General features: G+C 39.6%; 1 protein-coding gene across 4 annotated transcripts in view; it reads right to left on the bottom strand.

Moving 5' to 3' along the window:
• ttll11 (tubulin tyrosine ligase-like family, member 11) overlaps positions 1–24,690 on the bottom strand; it is a 37,752-nt gene extending 13,062 nt beyond the window's left edge. The window contains exons 1-7 of one of the 4 annotated variants that reach the window (XM_049604602.1): positions 24,553–24,690; positions 15,525–15,624; positions 14,887–15,020; positions 9,994–10,284; positions 9,597–9,881; positions 7,318–7,413; positions 7,114–7,226 (exon numbers count right to left, since the gene is read on the bottom strand). In XM_049604602.1, the coding sequence (XP_049460559.1) occupies positions 7,114–7,226; positions 7,318–7,413; positions 9,597–9,881; positions 9,994–10,284; positions 14,887–15,018 (917 nt within the window). In that variant the 5' untranslated portion in view covers positions 15,019–15,020; positions 15,525–15,624; positions 24,553–24,690. Of the gene's footprint in view, positions 1–7,113; positions 7,227–7,317; positions 7,414–9,596; positions 9,882–9,993; positions 10,285–14,886; positions 15,021–15,524; positions 15,625–17,319; positions 17,399–19,756; positions 19,865–23,510 lie in introns of those variants that run through there. The other 3 variants (XM_049604597.1, XM_049604600.1, XM_049604601.1) reach the window with 3 other exon arrangements.
• Between the last annotated feature and the right edge of the window lie 690 nt (positions 24,691–25,380).

Here is a 25,380-nt window from a genome sequence, read left to right as displayed (position 1 = left end):
GCAACCACCTCAGCTCCTTCCATGTTGATTATCGTCTTTCTTATGTCTGCTTTCTTCTTCTTACTTCTGCTTCGTACTTCTGCTTTTTCTTCTTTCTTGTTGTTCTTCTTTGTTTGTTTCTTTGCCGCATCGCAAAGAAACACATCACCTTCTCCCAACCTTCCCAGATGGTTTCATTTGAATAACTGTTCAAGGTCCAAAGAGGTAAAATATAGAGAGATGAAGCCCCTCCCCTACCAGTTGTCTACCATGAGACCTTATTTCAGAAAAAATATGTACGGTAGTTTTCGGCAAGAGACAAATCATTTTTTGATGCCTTTGGAACTGTGCCATGAATTACACATATTGTCAATTTAAAAGATGATTTGGCATGTCAAGACAGTCTGTTGTAAAACTGTTAACGTCTGTGAAAATACGTAATTAGAACAACTACACAAGTCATGTAAGTAACCTCATACCTTTATCTTTCACTGAGGCTACGATGAGTTTCATACCGGGATACACTCACATGAGGAACGAGGTGTGCTAATTTCTTTGTATCCCGGTTTTGTTGGATGAAACACATCATGTAAAATAAAGTCACATCTGTGCATCAAACATTGCTGAGTTACCTAGCTAGCTGGTGGTGATGACATATTTTGTGAGACGAGATTCAGTTAACTGATCGATTTCACACAAAACTAAATGGCAGTACGGCAAACCTAAGATAAACTGCGACTTTCTTCACTTGCAAGTTTATCTTTTAACTTCACAAACGTGAAATTCATGGCACAATTCAAACGGGATCAAAAAATTATTTGTCTCCCATTGTTCCCATTGTCCCAAATTGACTATTTTACATATTTTTTTCCAAAATATGGTCCCATGGGGACACTGGAAGGGGAGGAACTTCGCCTCTTTAAACAATATTTCAAAAATATATAAGATTAGAGAGGGGACGGCACGGTGGTGTGGTGGTTAGCACTGTCGCCTCACAGCAAGAGGGTTGCCGGTTCGATCCCGGGTGTGGGAGCCCTTCTGTGCGGAGTTTGCATGTTCTCCCCGTGTCAGTGTCCTCCCACAGTCCAAAGACATGCATATTGGGGACTAGGTTAATTGGTAACTCTGAATTGTCCACAGGTGTGAATGTGAGCGTGAATGGTTGTCTGTGTCAGCCCTGCGATAGTCTGGCGACCTGTCCAGGGTGTACCCCACCTCTCGCCCAATGTCAGCTGGGACAGGCTCCAGCCCCCCCGCGATCCCCAAGAGGATGAAGCGGTTAGAAGATGAATGAATAAGATTAGAGAAAACTCTTTAGACTTGTTTAGTTTTTGTCTTTTTTCCTACCTCCTATCGTGCCTCAGATCAGATCTATCTTGTGGGCCCTTGAGGTTGGTCGGCTACAACAACAGAATACTTATTAAGCACTGATGCATCAGTATTAACAATTTCATAATGTCATATATAATGACAAATCAGAGACGTCTCCTGCAGCATTATTAATTTTGTTCAAACATTAGCTGATGATACTTTTGTACTTTTAGTTACGTAGGAATTTCAACACAGGACATTTAATTGTAATGGGATATTTTTTTACTGTAGTTTTCTTCACACACAATTGGCTTAATTTATGATGAATAAAATTCAGTGTGGCAGAATATGTCTTTTCCACCAGACAAACATGTCCGTACAATGCATCCATCTTTGTGCCGGAGTAAACACACAAAGAACACACAGTGGAACTGAATGATTAATGAGTTCCTATTTTGCGCCCGTGTCGTTGGCTGCAATGATGATTACATTTTTCAGAGCATATCCAATCTAATGGTTAATTTAATAAATATTAGCATTAGCAAGTTGGGACACAATTAGCATATCGCCCCTCTCAACCACAAAACTCAATCACTATCTGCAAAGCTGACAACACACTTCACTGCAATCATGTCAGGGATACTAAATCTTTGTGTTGGGGATGCTCACATTTTTAGAACCACAACAGAATTGATTTCCACTTTTGCTGGTCCCGTCCAGTGTACAAGATACACTAGTTTGATTTCATGCAAACCGGCTAAACCGGCATTTGTCACATGACAGACAAACAGTGTTGAGCAAGTTACTTTTAAAATGTAATATAGTACATATTACTAGTTACCTTCACTTGAAAGTAATAAGTTACTTTAAAGTATTACTGTCTGTATAGAGTAATGCTTTACTGATTAAACGTATTATGTGTTTTTTTGCACCAAAATATCTGCAGGAGTACGACTAGGCATAATAAAATGATAGCGGGTCATGTTGTTTCATGGCAGGCAATCAGCACAGAAAGTTTATTGCAGTTCATTACAAATCCAGTGGTGGGCAATATTGTATAGCCTCATGACAGCTCTACCACAGAGCACAGATCTGGCCCATTCATGCATTCACATGCAGTGGCTACCACTTTGTATTACAATGGCCCTCTTGTATTAACAATAGTGTGATGATACAACAATTAACAGGCCTAGACCTTTTTAAATAAACAGACAGCCTTGGACACAAGGACGGACAGGCAGAAATAGTCAATCAAAATCTGATAAATTATTAGATAGAGATGAATATTTGAATCATCAGATGAAACACATGCACAAATGCTGAGGCTAACACAATAAATGGATTGGCGTGCATGTCAGTCACTATGACGAGCACAAATGAGACAGCAGCATTGGCAGAGCCATCTGTGGGTTCCTGGTGTGCTGGCGTTCTGACAACTAGAACTAATGCTCAGAATGACCGACAAACATAATGGGTGCATTTGCAGTGCATTCAAGAGGCGAAAAAAAAATATCTTCCAGAGGACACACCAATACTACATTTGCAGATGTAGCAGCACATTCTGATAGATCTTTTCTACCTGACAGACTGACCTACCCTACTTTTCAATAGATCTGTTGCTACTGCTGGGTCATTCTGAGCGGGTAGCTCTATTAATCAGAAAACAAGTCAGCTACAACAGCTGACCAGAGAGAAATTTGTTCTTAAGAAGGGGACAGTATGTCGGCCTTGCTCCACTGTTGTAGGGTTGTAGGGTAAATGGAAACACATTTAACATACTAACGTACATTTGATGCAATCACCCAGATGTGCCGATCACCTGCACAAACCAGAACAAAACAAAGAAAAACAAACCAGAACCCAACTCCTTATTCTCACTGTTTTCAAGTATCCTTTAGATGCAAAAGCAGAATGGGATATGTTGTAGATGTTGTAGGCATCACCCAGAGGTGCCAATCACCAGCACCCTTATATAATGTAGTCTATAATGATATGACAAGACACAAAAACCTTTGGGGATATTTGTTCCAGCGACACACTGGTGGAAGGTGTGTGCCAATTAATTTCTGGTGGTTACATACTAAGTGACATAGTAAATTTAATAATATTATCCAGAATCCTATGAGTAACCTGTTATACTACTTTGTTACTGCAAAATGTAATATAATATATCACTGTGCCGTTACTTTTGTTATGCATTACCACCAAAACTGCCGGTAAATAAGTAAGGAGCCTTCATCAGCAGCCTGCGCCGATGTGTTAGGGTGCTAAATCAAACTTATATTGCCTTACTAACAAGCAGTATGACAACATGATGAACGTAACCCTATGTTTCTAAACTGACTAATAGCGCCACTAGTGTCTGACAGGTTGTACGCAATTTACTGCTGAGACGAGGCTGGAGATCACATTTCAGTAAAGGTGGGAGTGGGGAGGATGCGCACGGCATACATTGCGTCTGTTTACTAGAAAGTTCATGTGTTTTTTGGGGCGACGAGACAAGACAAGACATGGCAGAGTTAGTCTCAAGGAAAACTAAAACTGAACTACTGTAAAACCAACATGGCAACATTTTGGATTTGAAGAAAACATAAGAGGTGAACTGAGAAACGTAGACGAGGTAATGTATAAACTATGCAGGAAAAAGTCACAGGAGTCCTTACACTCTCAGTCACGGACTCGTTCATACTCATTATGTTCCACTAAGTAGGGGCTGCTGGGTCAAGTGCGACACCTAATGGTATAAGTTTGGTATACCGGTCCAGTCTGGTGTTGGGTTTAATATCAAGCCAGTTTTAAAATTTTTACACCAGCCTAACCCTAGAAGTACCATTTGTGTTACTGCTGATCACTTCTTTTTATTATTCAATAGCTGAGTGCTGTCTGTGTAATCTCTAACCACACTCCCAATAGACCTGCAACCTATTACCTGATAGGATACTGTCTGTCAATCAGCACTACATTTAGTTATTTATCCTCTTTCAATATATAACTGGTCAGATATTACAGTAACATTTAGAAATTATTCAAGACACTGCCATGCTGATTAGTCATGGTATATTCCCACAAACGCAAAGACACATGAGAACTTAAAACATTATTGCAAGTCACGACATAAACCCTGTCCTTGTCGGTGTCACTGTTTCTTCTACACTAAAAGTAGTGCTTCACTTTTATAGACACACTGAATTATATCATATTCAAGATCGCTAAACTTGTTTCCTTCATGATGCAGCTTGCTCCAGTCTGGACTTAAGCCTCTTTTCACCACATGACTGCAGACTGTAAATACTCGGTCACACTGAGGTATTTTATATAGATATTCTTCCACTACTTAATTGGCTTTAGGAGGCTTAAAATTTGGAGATAAAATGCCTGAGTGTGTCTGGAATACAGCAGTGAAATAAATGGAGGTATGCACGCACAATAAAATGAGCAAAATGATTTAGAATAGAATCAGTTGTCATGTTCATTAAAATCATCAATCAATCATTAAAAGACCATTGTATACTGTATAAAAGAAAGAAATGACAATTATCACTTCCTTAAAGGGACAGTTCACCCCAAAATAAAATTTTCCCCTCACCCGTAGTGCTATTGATCAGTCTACATTGTTTTATTGTGAGTTGCCGAGTGTCTGAGATATCGACTTTATTAATGTCTGTCTCCAAAAAAATGAAACTAGGTGGCTTGTGGTGTTCTAAGGGGCAACAAGATACATTTGAAAAACTCAACAGCAATGTCTCTATCCAGAAATCATGATCTCAAGAATATCCACAGACTTTGCTGTGAGCAGTTTCATGTAGGAACAATTTTCTTTCTATTGCACTACATCCGCCAACCGTATCTGGATGCAGAAGGAAGTGTGCATCTACTCATTGACGAGAGGTTCATGTTCGTGACCACACATGATATTAACATTAATGGCTTTGTCCTAAGCTGAGCTGTAACGTTATCTAGCTCAGTTGTGCTAGGTGAGCTAGCAGTAGATGCATGCTTCCTTCTGCCCTGTGATAAGGTAGGCGGGTGTAGTTTGATAGGAGGAAAATAGTTCCTACATGAAACTGCTCACAACAAGGTCTGTGGATTATCTTGAGTAACTGCGTCATGATTTCTGGAAAGAGACACTGCTGTTGAGTTTTTCAAAAAATGTTTTTTATTTTTTCACTATTTATTTATTCGCACTTTGAGCACCACAAGCTGAGCGCCATCTAGTTCCATTATATTCGGGAGAAGGCAGACATCTCTACGGTCAATATCTCCAACACTCTGCAAGTAACACCAAAACATCATACATTGATACACAGCACTACAGGTCAGAGGAAAAATATGTATTTTTGATTATGGGATGAACTGACCCTTTAAAGTAATAATATACTGCTCAAAAATCCCATGGAATGGACTGAAACTGTAAGGCTGCAACTAAAGGTTGCTTTCATTATAGCTCAATGGGTGATTTGGAAAGTAAAAAAAATCTGATAATGATGTATCGACCTATAGTCTTTTATTTATTTATGTTTATAAACACATTGCTGAAGCAAACATTTGTATAGGGATTCACTGATTTGTTTTATTAAGATTATGACTAAGTTATGTACCGAGTTCTCTCAACTTCTAAATGCTTTCTGGAGACACTGCTACCTTTGGCATTTCATTGATACCCATACATCTGTAATTAGCTAATAGCAGCCAAGCCTATTGTCGGTGTAGCTGAAATTTTCATGATCAATTTAATCATTGGGTCTATAAAATGCTTGGGGTGACACCTTTAAAACTGCTGATTTTGTCATAGCAAAAGTCCAAAAGTCAAAGATAATGCAACTATTATCACATAAGACAAAGACAAGTGGAAAATTTAATAAGGTTGAACAAGAAAATGTTTGGTGCTTTTTGCTTCAATGGTCAATTACAAAAAATAATTGCAGCTTACTTTGACTTAGTATTTGATTAATTGTTTAAGCTCAGAATCTGAGAAATGTAAAGATACAGATATAAAGGTTTTGAGAAATCCCCATTAACTCAGGGCCTCAAGTGTAAGTCAACATAAAAAGTATAAGGGACATTAGATTAAAGGATTATGAGTCTCTAAAAGTACGTAGATAGGAATTAGTTGAAAGGAACAGAATTCTAAATGTGTATACGACATTGTACTGTAGTGTAATTCATCCACAGACAAGTACAAGATGTGGTTCTGCTGATTCTAGCCGTCTGAAAATATAGCAATGTAGGAGGGAAGAGGATTAAACATATTATAGGCGCATTATATCAATGTGTTAGTGGTCATGAATGTAATAGTTAAGTGGGTATTATCTCAGAGAAGATATCGCTGTCACTTGCAGTACAAAGCAGATCACATATCTGATACAGAAGATAATCTGGAGAGGAGGCAAGAAAGAAGTGAGGAGACGAGGGAAAAAGAGAGAGAGAGAGGCAAGACATGGAGATGGCGGTGGAATAGAAACAGTAAATCCTCTTGTCATAGAAGAAAAACAGATTAAGAGGGGGAAAAAACTCCGCAAACCCTAATGGTAAAGGAGATTTATTGCCAGGCACCACACAGGGCTGGTCAGCCAGAGAGATTGAGCCACCAGCCTCGTACAGTAATGTGTGAATTTCCACCTCGGCTCAGCTGAATTTAATTTTTCCATTTAACAGGCTTATGGAGAGCTGTTGAGTGGTGCAGAGCCGGGCTCTGAGGAGGGATGGGCAGAGTAAGGTGTCCTTAAAAGTGGACTCTTTAAGACCAGCAGACAAACGGTGGATGGTGTGAAAACTTCAAACTGTGTGTTGACTGTGCATGAATGTATAAGTGTGTGTATTTACATTGAAGGCTTCCTGTGGCTAGGGTCCATAAGGCGCAGAGTGTCCCTGATCACACCCACTTTGACCTCTTCATCGACCGGACTAGGAACGTATTCAAAAACTCCTGGTGCCACCTGAAACAAACACATATATTTATTAACGCAAAGTAAATCAGAATAATTATAATAATACAATGATAATGCTGATGTTGATATTCGCGCTCACCTCCTGTTCATGTTCTATTCTCATACTGGGGTTGGAGTTGACCTCTAGTAATACTGGCTTCAGGTTCTTCATCAGCAGGATGTCAAAACCTAATATCTGAGACACAAACACCAAACAAAGAGCTACTCTCTGCATCTGTTTAGGTCACAAAATTATATACATTTGTATCAGATTTATTACTGAAGTGGTCATGGCTTACAACAGATGCGTGGGACATTTGGGTGCATTAAATTGTTTTCTCCTGCCATTTTTATGTATGTGTACATACTGTATATAGCTGTGTAACTGGTAATGGTCTGGGTGGAAATCAATAGTGAAAACAGAGTAGGAGGTTAGTGGAAAATACAACTCTGAATTGCACTGGGCTATATTGTATCACTTTCCTTAACAACTGAAGGTTGTGTATATAATGTGAGATAAAAATCTCTTCGGGTTTAAGTGTCAGTGATGGAAAATTAGAAAGTTACTGGTTCATAATGGCTCATTTGGTTGTTTTCTTTCTAAAAAATAAAGTTGTGCATGTGGTAGGAGGAGCTCCAGATAAAAATAACATTAGTTTTAAGTGTCTATGGGGGGGAAAAAAGAAAAGCTATTGACAAGAACACATATGAAAAGCTCACTTGGCCCAACTGCATGCACTTTTAAGACACTCAAACTTCAGCTCATCAGACTCCAGTCTACTGTCAAGTCACACACAGTACCAGGAATATCAGTCAAGCTTGATCCGTGCACTGAACAACAAATGGTGAAAACTAATGAGAAGTTATTTAGAATGGACCTCACCGAATGTCTGAGGCCCTGTCTACGTGTATACAGATATATTTGAAAGCAGATATTTTCCTCTACGTTCTGGCCTGTCATTCACACAACCAGAGTTTTAGGTCACTAAATAAGAACATTGTGAAAATGCCTACTATGGTGCAGAATTTTCAAAACTCTGATTACTTTGTATCTGTGTGGACTACGGTTGGGCCATTAAGAAAAACAATGATATACAAGTTATCATACAAAAAAAAAAAAAAAACAAGCTGAAGAGACTTGTTTACTGCATAGCTTGTTAATCACTTAGTTCACGTTCTCTGGCTCTCTTTTTTCCTGTGGTTTAACCAAAGAATTGCCAAAAAGCACACATGCATTAATTTTACTAACAAGAGTGGAAATCTTTCCTAATGCACCTTAATGGCAAATTGGTGATAATATAGGTGCCACGCTGTTGCTTTGTCGCTTATAGTGTGAACACAGTATGGGCTAATATTACATAGGTAATTATGCATAGTGTCAGACGTATGCCAGCATGTTCCTTTTTATGTTACAATAATGTGGTGAAGCATAGAGAGAGCAAGAAAAAAAAGAGACAGAGAAACTGACTATAGCATAAAATTCATAACAGGTGTTGCAGAATTGAATATTAACTTGTCAAGGACACGTAAGGACTATTCTCATGGCCAACCAATATTGTGTTGAACGATAATCTTGTCATACAGCCCAAGCCTAGGGTGGACATGATTGGGAAACAATGACGTCATCTCCTAAATTTGCACATGCCAGAAACAATAACAACAATGGAAGACCACCAGTTTGTTAATGCTTTGTTGGCAAAGTCTTGGTCTAATGACTATTTTACACTTAAACTTAGTATTGCTGCACCACTTCACAGATGACCAGAGGTATCTGCTGTGCCCAATGTTATTTGGTCAACCTCAGCATCTGCAGTTTAAGTCCGGTTTTGGATAATCAGGACTGGTTCAACCAGCAGATGGTGGGACAATGTCAATAGTACGATTGTTGTTGATGAGGAGTGGAAGGAAAACTTTTGCATATATAGAGTATCACTTGTATCTTTGAGGGAGCTCCTTCGACCTTATACCGAGGAGGAATCGAGTGATGAGACCTCCAGTAGGTGTTATGAAAAAGATACCCTGTACACTTTTCTACCTTTGCAACGAGGGAAGACTGTAGAAGGCAGCTAAATGCCTGTGAGCATTTGATGTTATTTTTGCATTTTACTTTGGACAGAGATATTGTGTGGAAAATGAATGTCATGTGGACAGATTTTCTTTTTAAGAGAGGGGAGAAATATGTTTTCAAAAATATCTGTTTACCTCCTTGTTTTTAGCCCATTTAGCCTTTTTCTGTTTACGCCGTGCAGACAACAACCAACAATAATCACCTAAAGACTTACGCAGTCGAAAAAGTTGAAAAGATTCTGAGAGATCTAAAGGTACGTTAGAATGGTAGGTGAATAGGAAGGCAGAGGAGCAGTAAATATTGCTACCCACCTGGAAGCAAGTGGGTCCTGGTTTTCCGGGTGGTATATCAGCCTGGTAGTAGACTCTAAGTTCAGGCACCACGGCGATGGAAGTCTTGATGACTAGAGCGATGATGTCTGACCACACCTTCTTGATGTCTACACCTTTAGCTGCGAGCCTGTACAGCACGCTGGACAGAGTGCGCTTGCTCCCCGTGCTCTGGCTGTCTGAGTGGACAAAGTTTCCGCTGTGGACGTTGAGGGAGTAGTTTGTCAGGTGCATGAAGACATGGCTCAGGTTCTTCTGGCTTGGTTCCTACACAATCAGAATGAGAATGACCTGACTTATCTGTACGTTTGATGGCATCAAAAGCAAATTACTAGCTTCAAAGTTAACGTGTTGGCATCATCAGCACTGTCATGGCTACCTGGTAGGGCTCTGTGCAAAAACGTGTCAGGCCTTCCTTGGCAATGTAGATCTCCAATGGCTCCAGGGACTTCAGCAGCACGTAGAGGCGGATATCAAACTTTAGCTTGTCGATGAGTAACGGCTTTTGGATGTACTCCTGGACAACAGCCTGTTTGGCCTGTGATCCCACCATGAGCTTTAGGTCACTAGGGTCACGAATGAGGTAGATGCCGTCCCCCTGAGAGCCTCCATCTGGCTTGACAATGAAGGTGGGATTCACTGTGGCATCGTTCTCCTTCACCATGCGAATCTACAGCAGAGGTCAGAGTGAGAAAGGATTAGATTCCCCGAGTCTAAACTTTGTCAGTGCTTTGAAAGTTGTTAACAATTCATCATAGGTCCTAAACATCTTGATATAAATAAGACATACACTACCACTAATTAAACTACTACTCATATAACCCACAAAACACTGGTCTCAGCTCCAGGATGCTGTCTGTCTCGGCAGAGTAGCAAAGAAAAAGCCATATCAGAGACTGGCCAATAAAAGGAAAAGACTGAGATGGGCAAAAAAACAGACACTGGACAGAGGAAGATTGGAAAAAGGCGTTCTGGACAGACAAATCCAAGTTTGAGGTGTTTGTATCCCAAAGAAAAACATTTGAGAGACACAGAACAAATGAAAAGATGCTAGAGGAGTGCTTGATGCCATCTGTCAAGCATGGTGGATTAAATGTGATGGCTTGGGCGTGCTTAAGTGCTGGTAAAGTGGGAGATTTGTGCAGGGTAAAAAGGATCTTAAATAAGGAAAGCAATGCCTCCATTTTGCAATGCCATTCAATAACTTGTGGATGGCACTTGATTAGAGCAGATTTCCTGTTATAACAGGACAATGACCCAAAGCACAGCTCCAAACTATGCAATAACTGTTTAGGGAAGGACCAGTCAGCTGATATTCTGTCTTTAATGTAATCACCCAGTCACCCTATCTCAACCCTATTAGGTTGTTGGAACAGCTTGACCGTATGCTGCGCAAGAACTGACCATCAAGCCAATCCAACTTGTGTGAGGTGTTTCAGAAAGCATAGAGTGAAATTTCTTTAGAAAACCTCAGCAAATAGACAGCTGGAATGCCACATGTCTGTAATTGCTGGATATGGAGGATCCTCTGACAAAGTTTGTCAAGGATCCTTTGAGGACGTCCCTTAGACCCCAGTCTCCCACGATGTTACCTAATCTGAAGTCAGTTGCCACTCATCTAGCAAGCACTGTAGTTAACTTACTCAATTTAGTTTCATCTACAGGTCTGTGGTGATTATCAAACTCCAAAATCATTCTTTGCCGATTTTACCCATGCCAGCCCGCTGACATCAGTCTGATTAGCTGCAAACTCAAGTACTTCAGTGCTATTTAAATTCTGTTAGACACAAGGTGCACATTACTTTTGACTTGTCAACTGGGCCATTTTAAAGTGAACTGAGCCATTCAAAAGTGCAGTGGTGTCATTATTTTCCATCACTGTGGCAGCAGGAGGCCGCTGCAGCAGCTTGACTAGGGTTTAAGGGACGAAATAGCAGCAAGCGATTAAGATGATCAAAAAGTAATAACGCGTTATCTTCAGACTTTTACTGCATCACAATTAATGCATTAACGCTGACAGCCCTAATAGAAGTGCGACTTTTGATGGAAAACGTGAAATTTTCTGAGTGGCCCCAAACTTCTGAGCAACAGTGTATGATATTAACCATTCAAATAAAGTTACTGTTCATATTCTAAACGTATAAATTACTGAGTTAATGTCTTATTGTATCAGTTTACAGCAGAAACAGATTGGTGGGAGAGAAGACCAACATGACAGAATGTTCTGATGCCAAAATTATCCCAAGAAATTATGGACATCAGAAAATTGTCACTACACTAGTTCCAGGGCTAAACCCTTGGTTAAAAATAAAACACTTATTTAACTTCTACATGTACTATATCCATATGAACCAGGGTGAAGTAATCAAATCTATGTGCATTTTGCTCAAGTCTCATGACACCAGAGCTGCAATGATTGGGCAATAAGTTAATCAGTAGTTAAAAGAAAATTAATCACAAAGTCTTTTGATAATCGATTTATCATGTCAATCATTTTTCAAGCAAAAATGTCAAACATTTGCTGATTTCAGCCTCTTAAATGTAAGAATTTACTGCTGTCCTTCATCACTTTTGATGGTAAATTGAAAGTCTTTGGGTTTTGGACTAATGGTTCAACAACAGAAGCAATCTGAAGATGTCACTTTGGGTTATGGGAAACTGTGATGAGCATTTTTAAATATTTTATTGACTAAACAATTAATTGATTAATCTTGGAAGTAATCAATCTATAAAATAGATTAATCCATAATGAAAATAATAGTTAGTGCAGCCCTACATGAAACAGCTAACGTTAACTTACCTACCTACCCACAGTTATTCCTGAGTCAAGTGTTATTTTTTGTCTTTGGACATGTTACCAAATCAACAAACCAACACCACATATACATGCAAAGCCAAAATTCACGCAATACTCACTTGGGCTGACAGTCTAATGCCTGATGTTTGGCACAGTGACATGCAGAACATTTGGAATAAAAATCTATGATCTGTGCCTCTCTAGTGGGAAACAGTTTGGTCTGCTGTAAACTAAACTGGAATAAAATAATAGTGATATTCTGCTGCCCCCTGCTGGACATAATATGTTGTTGCTATATACTATAATTTCCCTAAATACGAATTATTCACCACCTGCCCATGCAATTGCATAACAATAAACTGGCACCTGCCACAATCAGTTAAGCTGTGATGGAAATATTCTAACATTTTTCTAAATAAAAGTGCATTGAATAACTGAAATTATATATGATTACAAATCTGCACAATATTGCACAATAAGCATGCCACTGACTAGCAGAATTTTTTCCAAGCCTGTCAAAATGTCAGGGAGGATTAGTAAAAAAACTACTTTAAACGGTTCTGTCCTTGTCTCATCCCCTTCCCTCCTAAACTGATTAACATAACACACAGACCTGGATAAATGCTATGAGTTCATTTAAGGTTTGTTGTTCTTGGTGAATGGCACGCTTGGTAACTGGTTGTGACATGCTGGATCACTGTACCCTATTCTCCTCACAGTTCTCCCTCCCTGTTATAGGTGTCTGCACACACTCAACACTGTATTTCCCTTAAAAGATAATCCTACTAGATTCAACCATGTGTTAAGGAGTGCCAGATGACCATAAAGGGTAATATTCATAAATGTGTTACAGTCTGTCTTTTTCCCCTCGAGGAAAGTGAGCAATGAAGAGAGCACATGACACTGGAATTTAACAAGTCATCCTACTCAGAACATTGTTTCAATGAAACATGGTGAGCCGATATAACTGGGGATACAGAGAAAAGAGCACTAATAGGCTAAAGACAACAGAAGACTTCAGCATCTGTGTTGTTTTTGCTCAAAACTGGAAATTTTCCTAAAATTCAGAGGAAGCAAGATGACAAAAAGAAACAGTGACTTTACTTTTCAGCGTTGCCTTTTATTTATAAAGCTGTTCTGCTTATTTATCAAGCAATTTGTATCTATGATAATCCATAGAAAGTCTGCTGTCTGTCTCAAATATAAAAGCAGTCAAGATGTCTGCTGTGAAAAACATTCATTTAAATCAAGTACACTGATATCTCTAGCTGAATTTAACATTGTAAATTCAATGTTAAATGACTCTTTTGTTAATTGCGTCTGTTTAAGCTTTAGTGTAAATAGCAACTTGCACCCGTCTGTGCACCCATGGACGTCTATGCCCTAAAATGAGGTATGGTTAGATGTGTTTTTGACATATTGCTATTCTGAAGCAGCAGAAAGCCTAAAGTCAATGGTGCAATATTTTTCTGCTACTTAAAGGGCACATTATACAGATAGCAGTGCTCACACTGAGGTGAGTTCACAACACGCATACGCTCTGCTTGTTACACACACAGGGATGCACGGATGGGCTGTGGCTGGGTAAAATAATACATTATTAATGATCATCATTAATATTAATTGCATTCTCTAAAATGTGAATGTAACAGAGAGCAGAGTTGCTCTGTGACTCTCCATTAAGAGAGATGCTGTGCGCATTTATGCACGAGGAGCAGCTAAACTTCATTGATAATTTCAGAAGCTTAAAGTTTAGTTCAGTTTCTTCTGTCAAGTTTAAAACTACAATTGTTTATCTTTGGTGCTTAAATGTCCAACTATATTTGCTGCATTGACAATACCGCTTTTACTGCATTACTCTCAGCAGAAAACCCCGGTTTCTCCAATTTGCCGAATCTGCAATGTAAATAGCAATGTGCATTTTAAAGGGAATGGGACACTCTGATTGGCTGAATTCACGTTATGCCCAAAACATACCTATGATTAATTAAGGGAGTCTTACTTGCAAAAGTGGAGTTGGAGATGCCCTAAATGCACTTGAGCCATAGGGGCAGCTGTGATTCAAGAGATGGAGCGAGTCGTCCATTAATCAGAAAATCTTTGGTTCAATCCCCGCTTCTCCTGTCCGCATGTTGAATTATCCTCGGGCAAGATACTGAAACCCAAATTGCTCCCAATAGCTGTGCCATGGTTGTGTGCGTTCGTGTGAATGGTTACTGAGTAGCGGGTGGCACTCGGTACGGTAGCCTCAGCACAGCAGTGTGTGAATGGGCGACTGTCATTCTGTGGTGTAAGTGCTTTGAGTGGTTAGAAGACTAGAAAGGTGTATGCAAGTGCAAGTCCATCCATTTACCATAGTATCCAATGTTTTCACTGCAGTAAAATACAAAAGTGCAGCAACTTATTTCAGTTAATATAAAAAAAAATCTCCACATATCATGTCCAGTATCATCTTGCTTTTGTTAATAACTATACCTGTGTGGAAAACTGCTGGCACTCCTCAGGCAGGATCCAGGAACGGGGATAGAAGTCATACTCTTCTGGAAACAACTCCTGCATAGTCCGCACTGCCCGACTCAGGTTGATCTTCCTCAGCATTTCAATCATTCCTACAATGCACAAAGCAATGTTTAATAGATACAATACATGCAAGAGACTGTCATCTAACATATCAGTTAAAATGCACTTGGGAGTTTGTCTTTAAAGGAAATTATATTGCACTAAGAAGACAAAAACAATCGATAGAAGGACTAGAAGGAAGGCAAACAGACATGACCTTGTTAGGAGATACAACTCAATATGACTAAAGTGTCATATGGTGCAAGATAAATACAAGCCAGTGATGTAGATTTGGATGTAAATTTCTTACTAATACAATAATCTCTAAAGTCTCGAAAGTAATGATTATTGCCATGGCATGAAAAGGTTAGCACCGGAGCCATGAGGATCAGTAAGGCTTTAAACTAAATCCCTCGTGCTGTGATTACAGAATACACATGAAGTGCTGCAAGCTGAAATAAAGCCATCTCTCCACCCACAGTTCAACAAGCACTGGTGTAGGGTGCTTTACGAAAACAGCAGGTTAAAGAAGAGTGATAGAGGCGGTGAAATACCTGGGAACTTGTTCACCTGCCCTGAGATGATATTTTCATTATCATGGAAGGAGACGCCATGCCAGTAGATATCACACGCTGCTCGTCTTCCCAGAGGAAACTGAGGAAACACAAGAGAACATTAAAAGGGTGAAATAAAAGATGATTTTTAAAAGTAAAGAGTGATATGAATATTAATAAATATCACGCTTTTTTCCATCTGTAAGTAAGAGAAGGCTTAATCTGTTAATATGACTAAGGACATTGGCAGGATGTTTGTCCCTATGGTGATCCAAGAGTGCAGGGATAATCTTGCCTAAAGATGGTAGGTAGTGCGTGTTCTGTTGTGATGAGCAGGGAAAAAGATACTATAAAAGGATTTAGAGAGCTGGGCAATCCTACTGGCACAAGGTGCAGCTTTTGTCCTCTGCACCTCTCCTCCTGCCCACACTCACACACTCCGAACCACATATTCAGCACCGAAAGCGTTGCTACAATGAAGTCAAAAGGACAGGATATTACAGTCACAGTGTGATATAGAGATATATCCAAATTTCATGTCTGCACATTCATCCTTTGAATTTCCATTTAATTTTCCATCTCATATCAAAGCAGACAGAGGTATCTCATCTTAAATGGGGCTTTTAAACATAAATGATAGAGGTCAAGAAGTGTTTGGACCCCTGACTAGTGCATGAGCACTTAATACAGCATCCAATCTCACATTTCTCCCACATACTGCAGAAAATCCATAACATAATATCCTGACAGTGTTTATCCCTAAACCTGTACACTCTAATAAAGAGGAGAGTTCCATACAGGCAGTGTTAGGGAGTCACCAAGCTACATGTAATAGAGTTACGCAAGTAAATTACAAACAACGCTGGACCCTAAAGCCACTGGGACAAATTAGAGTACAACACCATCAAGTGTAGGATAGCTAACAAGGAGCTGTCTCTATGTTCAGACAGGCTCCACTCATTTGGCAGTATGCACCCAAATTTTAAGCTTTGTTTTTGACTAGTTCTCTTGTTTGAATTTGCATCGCGTCTCATCTGCCAATCAAATCAGGGCATATTGCTCTAGCCAACAGAGCCTCCTATGCCTGGCTGCAACCAGCCGGCCATGCAAAGGAGGTGGACATGTCATCAGAAAAGAACGCCTTCCAGAGCTGGAAATTCAACAATATTTCCTTCTAAAAATAAAAAAAAAAAAAAGGCTCTAACATTACAGCATAATTAAGCTTGTTTACCAACAGTAAAAATGCTGTCAGCATCCAAATGCTCAATGTCAAATCTGGGGAAACATCTACAGGTAATGTAGTCTAATAATAATGTAATCTAAGTTAATGTCACCGCAATAAGTCACATAAAAAGTAATCAAATAGGGATGCACCATAGTGGATTGGATTTTTTGTCATTAAGTAGCAACTCATTTGACTGATAACTACCAGTTATTAACCACCAAATTTTAGTAATCCAGTCTCTTCTGTAGTGGAATTATAGCATCTCGTTATGCATGCATACTCTTATCATGATGGCCCACCAGCAGATGGAGACATGATATACAATACTTTTCAATGTATGTAATATTGATTCATTGTGCAAAATAAAAACAGCATGTTGGCTGATTCTGATAGTTCATTTTAAAGCCAATATTGTCTGATACTGATGACGTGCCAATATTATCATGCATCCCTATAATCAAATGTAATAGGTTACATTAATTTGATGAAGTAATTAAAATACTTACATAACCTCTTGCATTTTTAATAGGGTAACTAGTATTCTGCAACCAATTACATTTCAAAAGTTACCTTCCCAACACTGCAAGCAGGTTCATAACCTGGCATAACTGCTCAGTGCATCCTCTCATCTGTCTTCAGTCTGTATAACCTGCTCAAACAGATAAATAATTTATTTTAAAAATACACTCCCTGATTTCCACCCAGCTCATTAATATATTAAAACTTGAGACAGCTTACATCTGAATTTCAAAATATCAACGTTAAGCTACAGTAAGAAGAATTCTGTCATGGAATCTATCAATAACTTTATTACATCAGGACTCTATATCAAGTTGCACTGGAGGGTCAGCAGCATATCGTCACCACTTCTAAATTCTACTCTCATGAGACCCACCCCACTGCCCGGCTACAAGATAGATGTCTGACAGAGCTGCTCATTAATGAGTTAGCATGGGAGCGTGTGAACCAGGGAAACCCTGCTCCACAGCCAAGACCTGCTATAAATACTGCCACACAGATGCCAGCGTATAACTGTCTAATCGCATCAGAGAAGGAGGTCAAATTAATTTGAGTAGTTTCTAAGGATAAGGCCCCAAAATAGCCATCTTGTTTATGTACGAAGAGATCGACCTAGCAACACTGCTCAACCCAGTGCTGTGGACTGAACACTTCACCCCCTAAATGACCAATTGTATATCAATTACTCACCCGGCATTACATTACAACAAGCCTACAGTGAACGTAGAATCCAAAAATGGAGACAATTTTGATGAATTGAGTAAAAAGGGGCCGTGTTAAACAACAGCAAAACTATATCAAAACATCTGTTTACGAACTCTCACACAACTTGTGTATAATCCAAGTTGAATTTATCCAGTCATATGTTCAGTACTCATCAAATAGGAAGCCATTTACAGAGGGGAACTGGAATAAACGTCAAATGTATCTATGCTCTCTGCAAAGCCAGACTCCATTGACAAAAACAGTTATTTTTACCTCGCCAAACACAGGAGCTGCTGGTATACCACTGCCTCAATCCTCAATCTGTGGTTAGTTTGTGTTACTGTGTGACTTTGGTGAATCCCAACGAAGCCTTTAAAACACCATAGTAACACAATAACACAAAACAAACTAACTGATCAAGGCAGCAGTAGACCAACAGCTCCTGTGTTCACCAATGTAAAATAACTTTTTTTAATAACAGAGTATGGCTTTGAACAGAGCATAGATAAGTCTCCGTTTCAGTTCAGTTCCCCTTCAGAAAGGTCTGTCTGTTTGGGAAGTACTGAGCATATGATTGGATAAATGATAGTTGGATTACACTGCATGAATTGTGTGAGAGTTTGTAAACAGATGTTTTGAAACAGCTTTACTGTTGTTTAACGCCCACCCCATGACTTCCATTCATCAAGAGTTTTCTGTTTTTTGGATTCTTCATTCAGTGTGGAGGCATGCCAGGAAAACAAAGTTTCCTTCACTAATTCAAAGTAAGCAGGGTGAGTGATTGATATACAAGCGGTCATTTGGGGATGCAGTATTTCTTTAATCTTGTGAAGCAAAAGTTTGTTTTCTGAGCCACTTTGTGAATCGTTCACTGAAGCCCAGCCAAAGGACAATGTATTCCATCTTAGCTAACGTAGCAAAAATCTACCCATATAGAGGATATTTCAGGTTGCAACACATCTGTCATGCATTTATAATTTCAGCTATACCTCTAAAGATGCCCCAAGGTTGCCTCCAGGTGGCATGCCTTTTAAAATGCCAGCTTAGTCTGTGGAATCCTAATCAAAATACCAAGCGCATGATTAAATGCAAGGTTATTAGTCTTATTTTCTGAAGTTGTCACTCAGACCCTCTGCCTTGCCTTTCTCTCTCTGCCTCAAAGAGGACTAAAAGTCTATTGGATTAGAGGCGCTTAAGGCTAATCATTTCCCACTGTGTGAGAGAATGCCATATGTTCAAAGTCAGTTGACGGCCGTCCCTATGGCCAGAAAAAACTGCAGATGTAGAGACGTAGTGATCTGGATGTAAATGAACCTTTAAGTCAAATGTCAGTCACTTAAATGTCCTCAGAAACTTTCCAAAATTGTATCCAGTATCCTATGTCGTAAACCTGCTAAGCGCTACATGTGGTATAACTCGTTAAATTGATTTTCACCACTCAATTTTCATTTCATAATTGACAAACAAACAGAGCAAGACTACTGAAGTTTCAACCCCTTCAAAGATGTTGACAAGTACTTTTAAATGGCGCAGGATCTATAGCGCCCTTGACTTTGTTGGGGGTGGACCATAAGGACAAAGCATGGTAATGTATAGGCCTTCTGTCTACCGTTTCCGATACCAGACCTGGAAGGGTTTAAGTGTCACTGTGTGGTCACTGGTGATAAGTAGTCTTTACCTCACCGCTTTCAGGGCATTGCCCTTCTTTACTTCTCATGCATAATGGAGACCATGTTAATAATGGCTGATAGCAGGTATTAATTGCATCACATTCAAACCTTACCAGATGGTGTTTGTGGCTCGGAGAAAGAAGAACTGGATCAATTAGCATGCTCATGAATGTTTTAAAGGTGTTGCTTTATATTTAGAACAACTTTCATCCACATCCATCCTCTGTAACTTTATGGACCTTTTTCACAGCAGTCATTTTGACTTGTGTCGGTAGAAAAAGCACAGGTGAAATTGATAACATTAAGGATGGCTGAGTTCCATTCAGTGTCCCAGTAAGCTAGTAACATTTAGCCAACATGGACAATACCAGGGTCTCCCCTAAGTGGAACGCAGCTGTCATTAGTGTCATTGAACACACCTGTGTTGCTCCTACTCTGACCTGTCAAAATGTCTGCCGTGAAAAAGGTCTATACACTAAAGGCATGCAAACTGGCATCATCAAGTTAAGGCTAGGTTAATGGTGATTGTGCCAAGTGCCAAGTTTTCAATCAATCACTTCTTCAAACATTGATAGGGATACTGGAAATAAATAATCTATCCAAAAGGATAACACGTCATCATACTCTTAATTGGAGCTGCAACTAACAATATTAATCTGCAGATTATTTTCTCAATTGATGACTCCATTTACAACTTACTTTATAATACCAACTCAGAAAACTCTTAATAATAATAATACAAATATGTGCAAGTTTTGCACATATTGTGCAAGTCATGTTCACATTAACATGAATAGTAATTGCAGAGCCTCAACAGCCTCAGTGTACTCATGATCATCTTGACTTTTAGCCTGAAACACAATCAGCCAGAAACAAACTTTCCTGGTCCCAGAGCCCTCACAGAAATTACGAAGTAATATCGAGAAACAAAGATCGATATGACAAAATTAAAGGGCATTTGGCTGCTTAAAACACACATTAGTACTTACAAGAGAGTGACCAAATCATAAAAAGATTCATTAACATATTACCTATGTTTAGTTAAACAGAAACAGTCACGTGTTTCTGGGAATCCACTCTCTGACCTTATCGCTATCAAATCTCTGCATTTTCTGACAGATCAGTTTAGCCACTTTCACTACTGTATGTACCACAGACTGTATAATAAAGATGGAAAACATGACAACTCCCCAAAACTGAAGCCAAAACATCTCAATCACCCCTCTCATGGCTGGCTTCAGTATAGGTAAGAAAACCCACCCCCTACATGTTAGCCAAGGGACATGTGCTAAACAGTCAAAGCACACATCAGATAAATTTTTCCCAAAGGTGGTTTCTGTCATTTTTGGTAGGTCTAACACTGATGTACATTCAAGTCCTCATTTTCCAATTAGTTTGGTTATAATTTGTTATAAAATGAGACAACGACAGCTGTATGTGCAATTCGGTGTACTTGCAATCAATGGTGCCATTTGCAACTAGGCAGATGATGGGAACTTGATTCTGTGGAGATCACTACTGCAAGGACTCTGGCTCCAAATGATGACACCAGTGCAAGATGGCAGTGGCTGTAACTGGGATGTCTTAGCTTCATTTTTGTTCAGTGTGAGGAAGCAGAGATGCGTTGTAGTGTTGTCAAATCTAGCGATTTATTGATACATCTCAATTCTTAATATCTGAAATGGTTTCACAGGATTGATACATTGATACTAGCTATACTGCCTTGCTCTCGCTTACTGTTAATGTTTACTACAGTCATTCTACTGTTTTCTGCTCGTTGTCATATTATAGTTTTGTTACATTCATCATTTAATTAAAACTTTGAATTATTTATTTATTGTACTGTACTATGGACTGCCTCTATGTCTGGAATAAAGTGCTGAATTGAATTGAATATACACCCTTGAAGTGAATTTCCTGGTGGATATGGATATTTTTCAAGGTATTGCATCAAAGTTAAAAATTCAGGTATCATGACATCACTAATGTGTTGTCCATGTTCCTATACAGTCATTGGTATACGCATGTAAATCGATTTCTAGATGCATCGCAATTCTTTCTTGAGAGATCATGTCAATGCAGAGAAGTCAATAAATGGAAATCTAAACCCATTTCTCAACATTATGATCGCCTGTAACAATTTTGTAAGACCAGACTGCAAGTTTCTTATGGCTGAACTTATTGGATGGTGAAATGTGACAGAGGCAAAACATATGTGTCACTGCATCATGTTTGGGTTCCTTGTCTAACCAACTAGATGGTGAACTTAACAGACGTACACACATTTTTCATGTTTACGTTCTAACTTAATATCACAGAGTGGTGCAGGAAGGAGTCCTAAAACTCAGAAATGAGTTAGCGTTTTAGCACTCCTGGTTCCCTTGTTTCGAAGTCATTGGGTTTTGGGTAAGATGCCTGACATAAAGTCTGTGGTTGACACAAGCTTCAGAGACTTTCACGTTTTGTTCTACGACACAAAATACACCAGTAAATACACCTCTTGTAAAATTCTGAGGATAGCTGCTAACGAGTGGCTAAATGAGACTACAGAGCACCATCAAGCCGAACCCCAACAAACACAGCTTTACAGCCTCGTCATGGAGGCAACACTGAAGTCGTGCAAATGTGGTGTAGTTCATATATAGTCTAATGTTAGCTATTTACTTCTGGCGAATGTGCATGAAAAAAATCCCAACAGTGGTGTTCATTTGTGAAGATAATCCTGCTTAAAACCATGTAGGCTAAGTATCGTGAACATTTGTTTGCCACAGAGGTTTTTTCTGCAATAACCTAAAATCCAATGGAAAAATCCCATTGGCTTTTTGTTGAGAGAACCAGGGCAATGCTAACTTCCATGTTGGTTTACAAATAAATGTAATCCCTGCACCACTCTAATAACAGAAGATATTGGAAGTAAATTCATCTGTTAATTTTAATTATGGATCATTATAAATACGCTAGGTTTAAAAAGTAGCAGATAGTCACAGTGAGAAAAAATAAATCATGTATAGAAATCAAATATTTGCATTTTAGTCCTCTGAATCGGAATCCGCCCGTGATGTCCATGCCTAAAATTTAGCAAAAAACAAATCAATAATCTAAGTTCTTGCAAACATACCACTCCTACACACACTCAAATTTCACTTCCAACATCTGAAAAGCTTTGCGATTCACATTTCGTCAAAGATACTGCCTCTCATAAAATTTCAGATGTTGGCAAACTATTACATAATCTAATCTGAAGCCCCATTCAGATAGAATAGGTTTTTCCAGTGGGAGGCTGGCTGATGTCATCATTACTAGATTGATTTTAACCCCGCTTAACAGTCCATTACAGTAGGCCTAATGTTTATGGGCTGCAGCAGTTAAGAATCTACTGTCTTTTAGCGATTGTTTTAATGCCCAGAAAAGTCATCTCAGGTTATAGTAGTGCAATGCAGGTTTATATTCTTAAAAAATCATTAGGAAATGTACAGTGCTGTCCTTTTTTTCTAGTTCTTCCAACACACAGAGACACTCCAGGCTGCCTTTGCTCATGTGTGACCTCTCAAACCCAAAGCCAGCTCATCACACCCCCAGGCCTGTGTCTGCAAACACATGGTTCTCAATAGCACATATTGTAGCTGGAGAACAGTAAGACAGAGGTTTCCATCCATGCACATTTGTGACCAACAGCTAAGATGGTTGTCATTTAAATGAAACACTGACGCAGCTAATATCAGGGATCCTCTTTGGGTCAAGCCGTGCACCACTTTGTGAAACCAGCACCCTAGTATTTCATGGGAATAAAACCGGCACAGCACGAGTGAGTAACATTTCTACGAGACAAACAGCAAAAAAAGCAGAAGGAAAACTCATGTAGCACACCTCTTTCCACTTCAGCTGCTTGATGCTTATCTTCAGTGCCTCCAAGGAGGTTTTGGCTTTCGAGGTATCCACCGTCACTGGTCTTCTCTTCCTTGCAACTTTGAATCCATCCTCACGGCGTGTTTCTTGAATGTTTTTGGATGGATGGATGGTTACATAGTTCCCATTGGTCTCTGACTTGCCCTGCAATATCTTTCCAGTTCCTTTAATGTGAAGTATCCGCTCATGTCCTAGTCTATTTAAATTTTTCCCAATTTGAGCAGACACTACTGACACATCTGTGGTGTGCTTGCCACAAGAGTTCTTGTCATCTTTTCCCAGCTTACTTCGACTCTTGCCCCTATGTTTACAAGTGATGGAGGTGTTAGAGGCATCCCTGCCTGCTATGGTGATGCTGGGAGGGTCTGGTGAGACAGAAGCAGGGGGAGAACACACTGGCACCTGCCCCTCAGTGTCCACACCCTCCTTTTTGGCATCCTCGCCTAATGATTTCATTTGCTCGAGTTGAATCTTGACTTTAGCATAATGATCACTCATTATGCGAAATGCTATGAGTGACGCTGCTGGGCAGGGCACACTTGTACCACGGAGTGCAATAATCCGACGCCGGTGGCAAGCTAACGTTATTCTGATATAATATAGTACGCATTGCTAGCTTAAATGGCTAATTAAATAGTAAAAGCCATTTGCTTCTGTCAGGTCGTTTCCCAAACAGAGTGAGTGAGCAGACAGTGGAGATATGCTCACAGCCTTTAACGTTATCCAGCTAGATACCGGCTGACAGCACAGGCTAAACAAGTAACGCTAGCTAACGCCTGTTTGCCAGATGGCCACAGTCATTCAACTTCAAAAGGCTAGCGGCGTCCACAAGCTGCCGCTGACATAACCGAGCTGCTAGTGGCAGCACTTGTAGCCAGCATTGGAGCTAGCTCCTTGAAGATAGCTAACCCTGACGCTAGCCTGTCAAACTTCATTTAGCTAACATATGGGTCCTTGCCGTTTGCGAAACTACGCTTTCACGCTAACTTATGGCAGACTTTACCTTACGGGTACCGTTATCTACTTTTCTAACGGTGGCCGGTGTTGTGGTGATGCCGACGGTCCTCTGTGCTCTGTGTGTTGTTACACAGCAGTGTCTCGGCAGCAGCAGAAGGCAGAGCAGCCCGTTGTCCAGCCTCCATCTGGTTTGAACCCAGCTGATGCTGCCTTTTGAGCTCCTCGTAACCTCCGACTTTGGAAAGGCGTGTTGGCTCCTGGACTTATCGCACATTAGCTATAAATAGAAACTGTGCTCTGGTTGTGTTTCAAATGTGTGTTACACGTGTACGTTTAAATGTGTTTGATTTTTGTACGCCATTGTGGATTCAAATGGCATGCCTTTATTGCAGGAAGAAAAACCAACAGCAATGATATCAGAAACTGAAATAAGCATATTGATACCACATCAGACAAATTCCAGTATTGTGTATTTATTGATCTTTTGATTTTAGAAGAGCATTGTGAGCAATGAAATCGGGTGATCCTGTACTATTTACCTTTTCAATAGGTATCTGCTTAGATGTAGCTTTTGTTTCCGAGAGCACTTGAAGGCAATAATAGGATGCCATGTTTCAGTGGCTGTCCCCCTAATAGGGACTGTTCTTTACTTGTCTGAGGAGGGATGGTGGCTAGGGTGTGACTTCGTTTTTTATTTCATTTCGACCCTCCCCAAAGCCACAAATATTTTCCCCTGAGCATAAGCAGAGAATTCATGACATTCCCTTCACCACAAATAAGTTATTAGGTTTTTACAACTTACCATTTGATGTTTAAAACTTAAAAGTTGAGGATGAAATGCTGGAGCTGAATAAAAGCATCGGGCTTTGTTCAT

This window comes from Epinephelus fuscoguttatus, linkage group LG18 (assembly GCF_011397635.1).
Source record: "Epinephelus fuscoguttatus linkage group LG18, E.fuscoguttatus.final_Chr_v1".
NCBI lineage: Eukaryota > Metazoa > Chordata > Actinopteri > Perciformes > Serranidae > Epinephelus > Epinephelus fuscoguttatus.
Note: the sequence above shows the minus strand (reverse complement) of the source record. Positions and strands in the feature narration are given on the sequence as shown.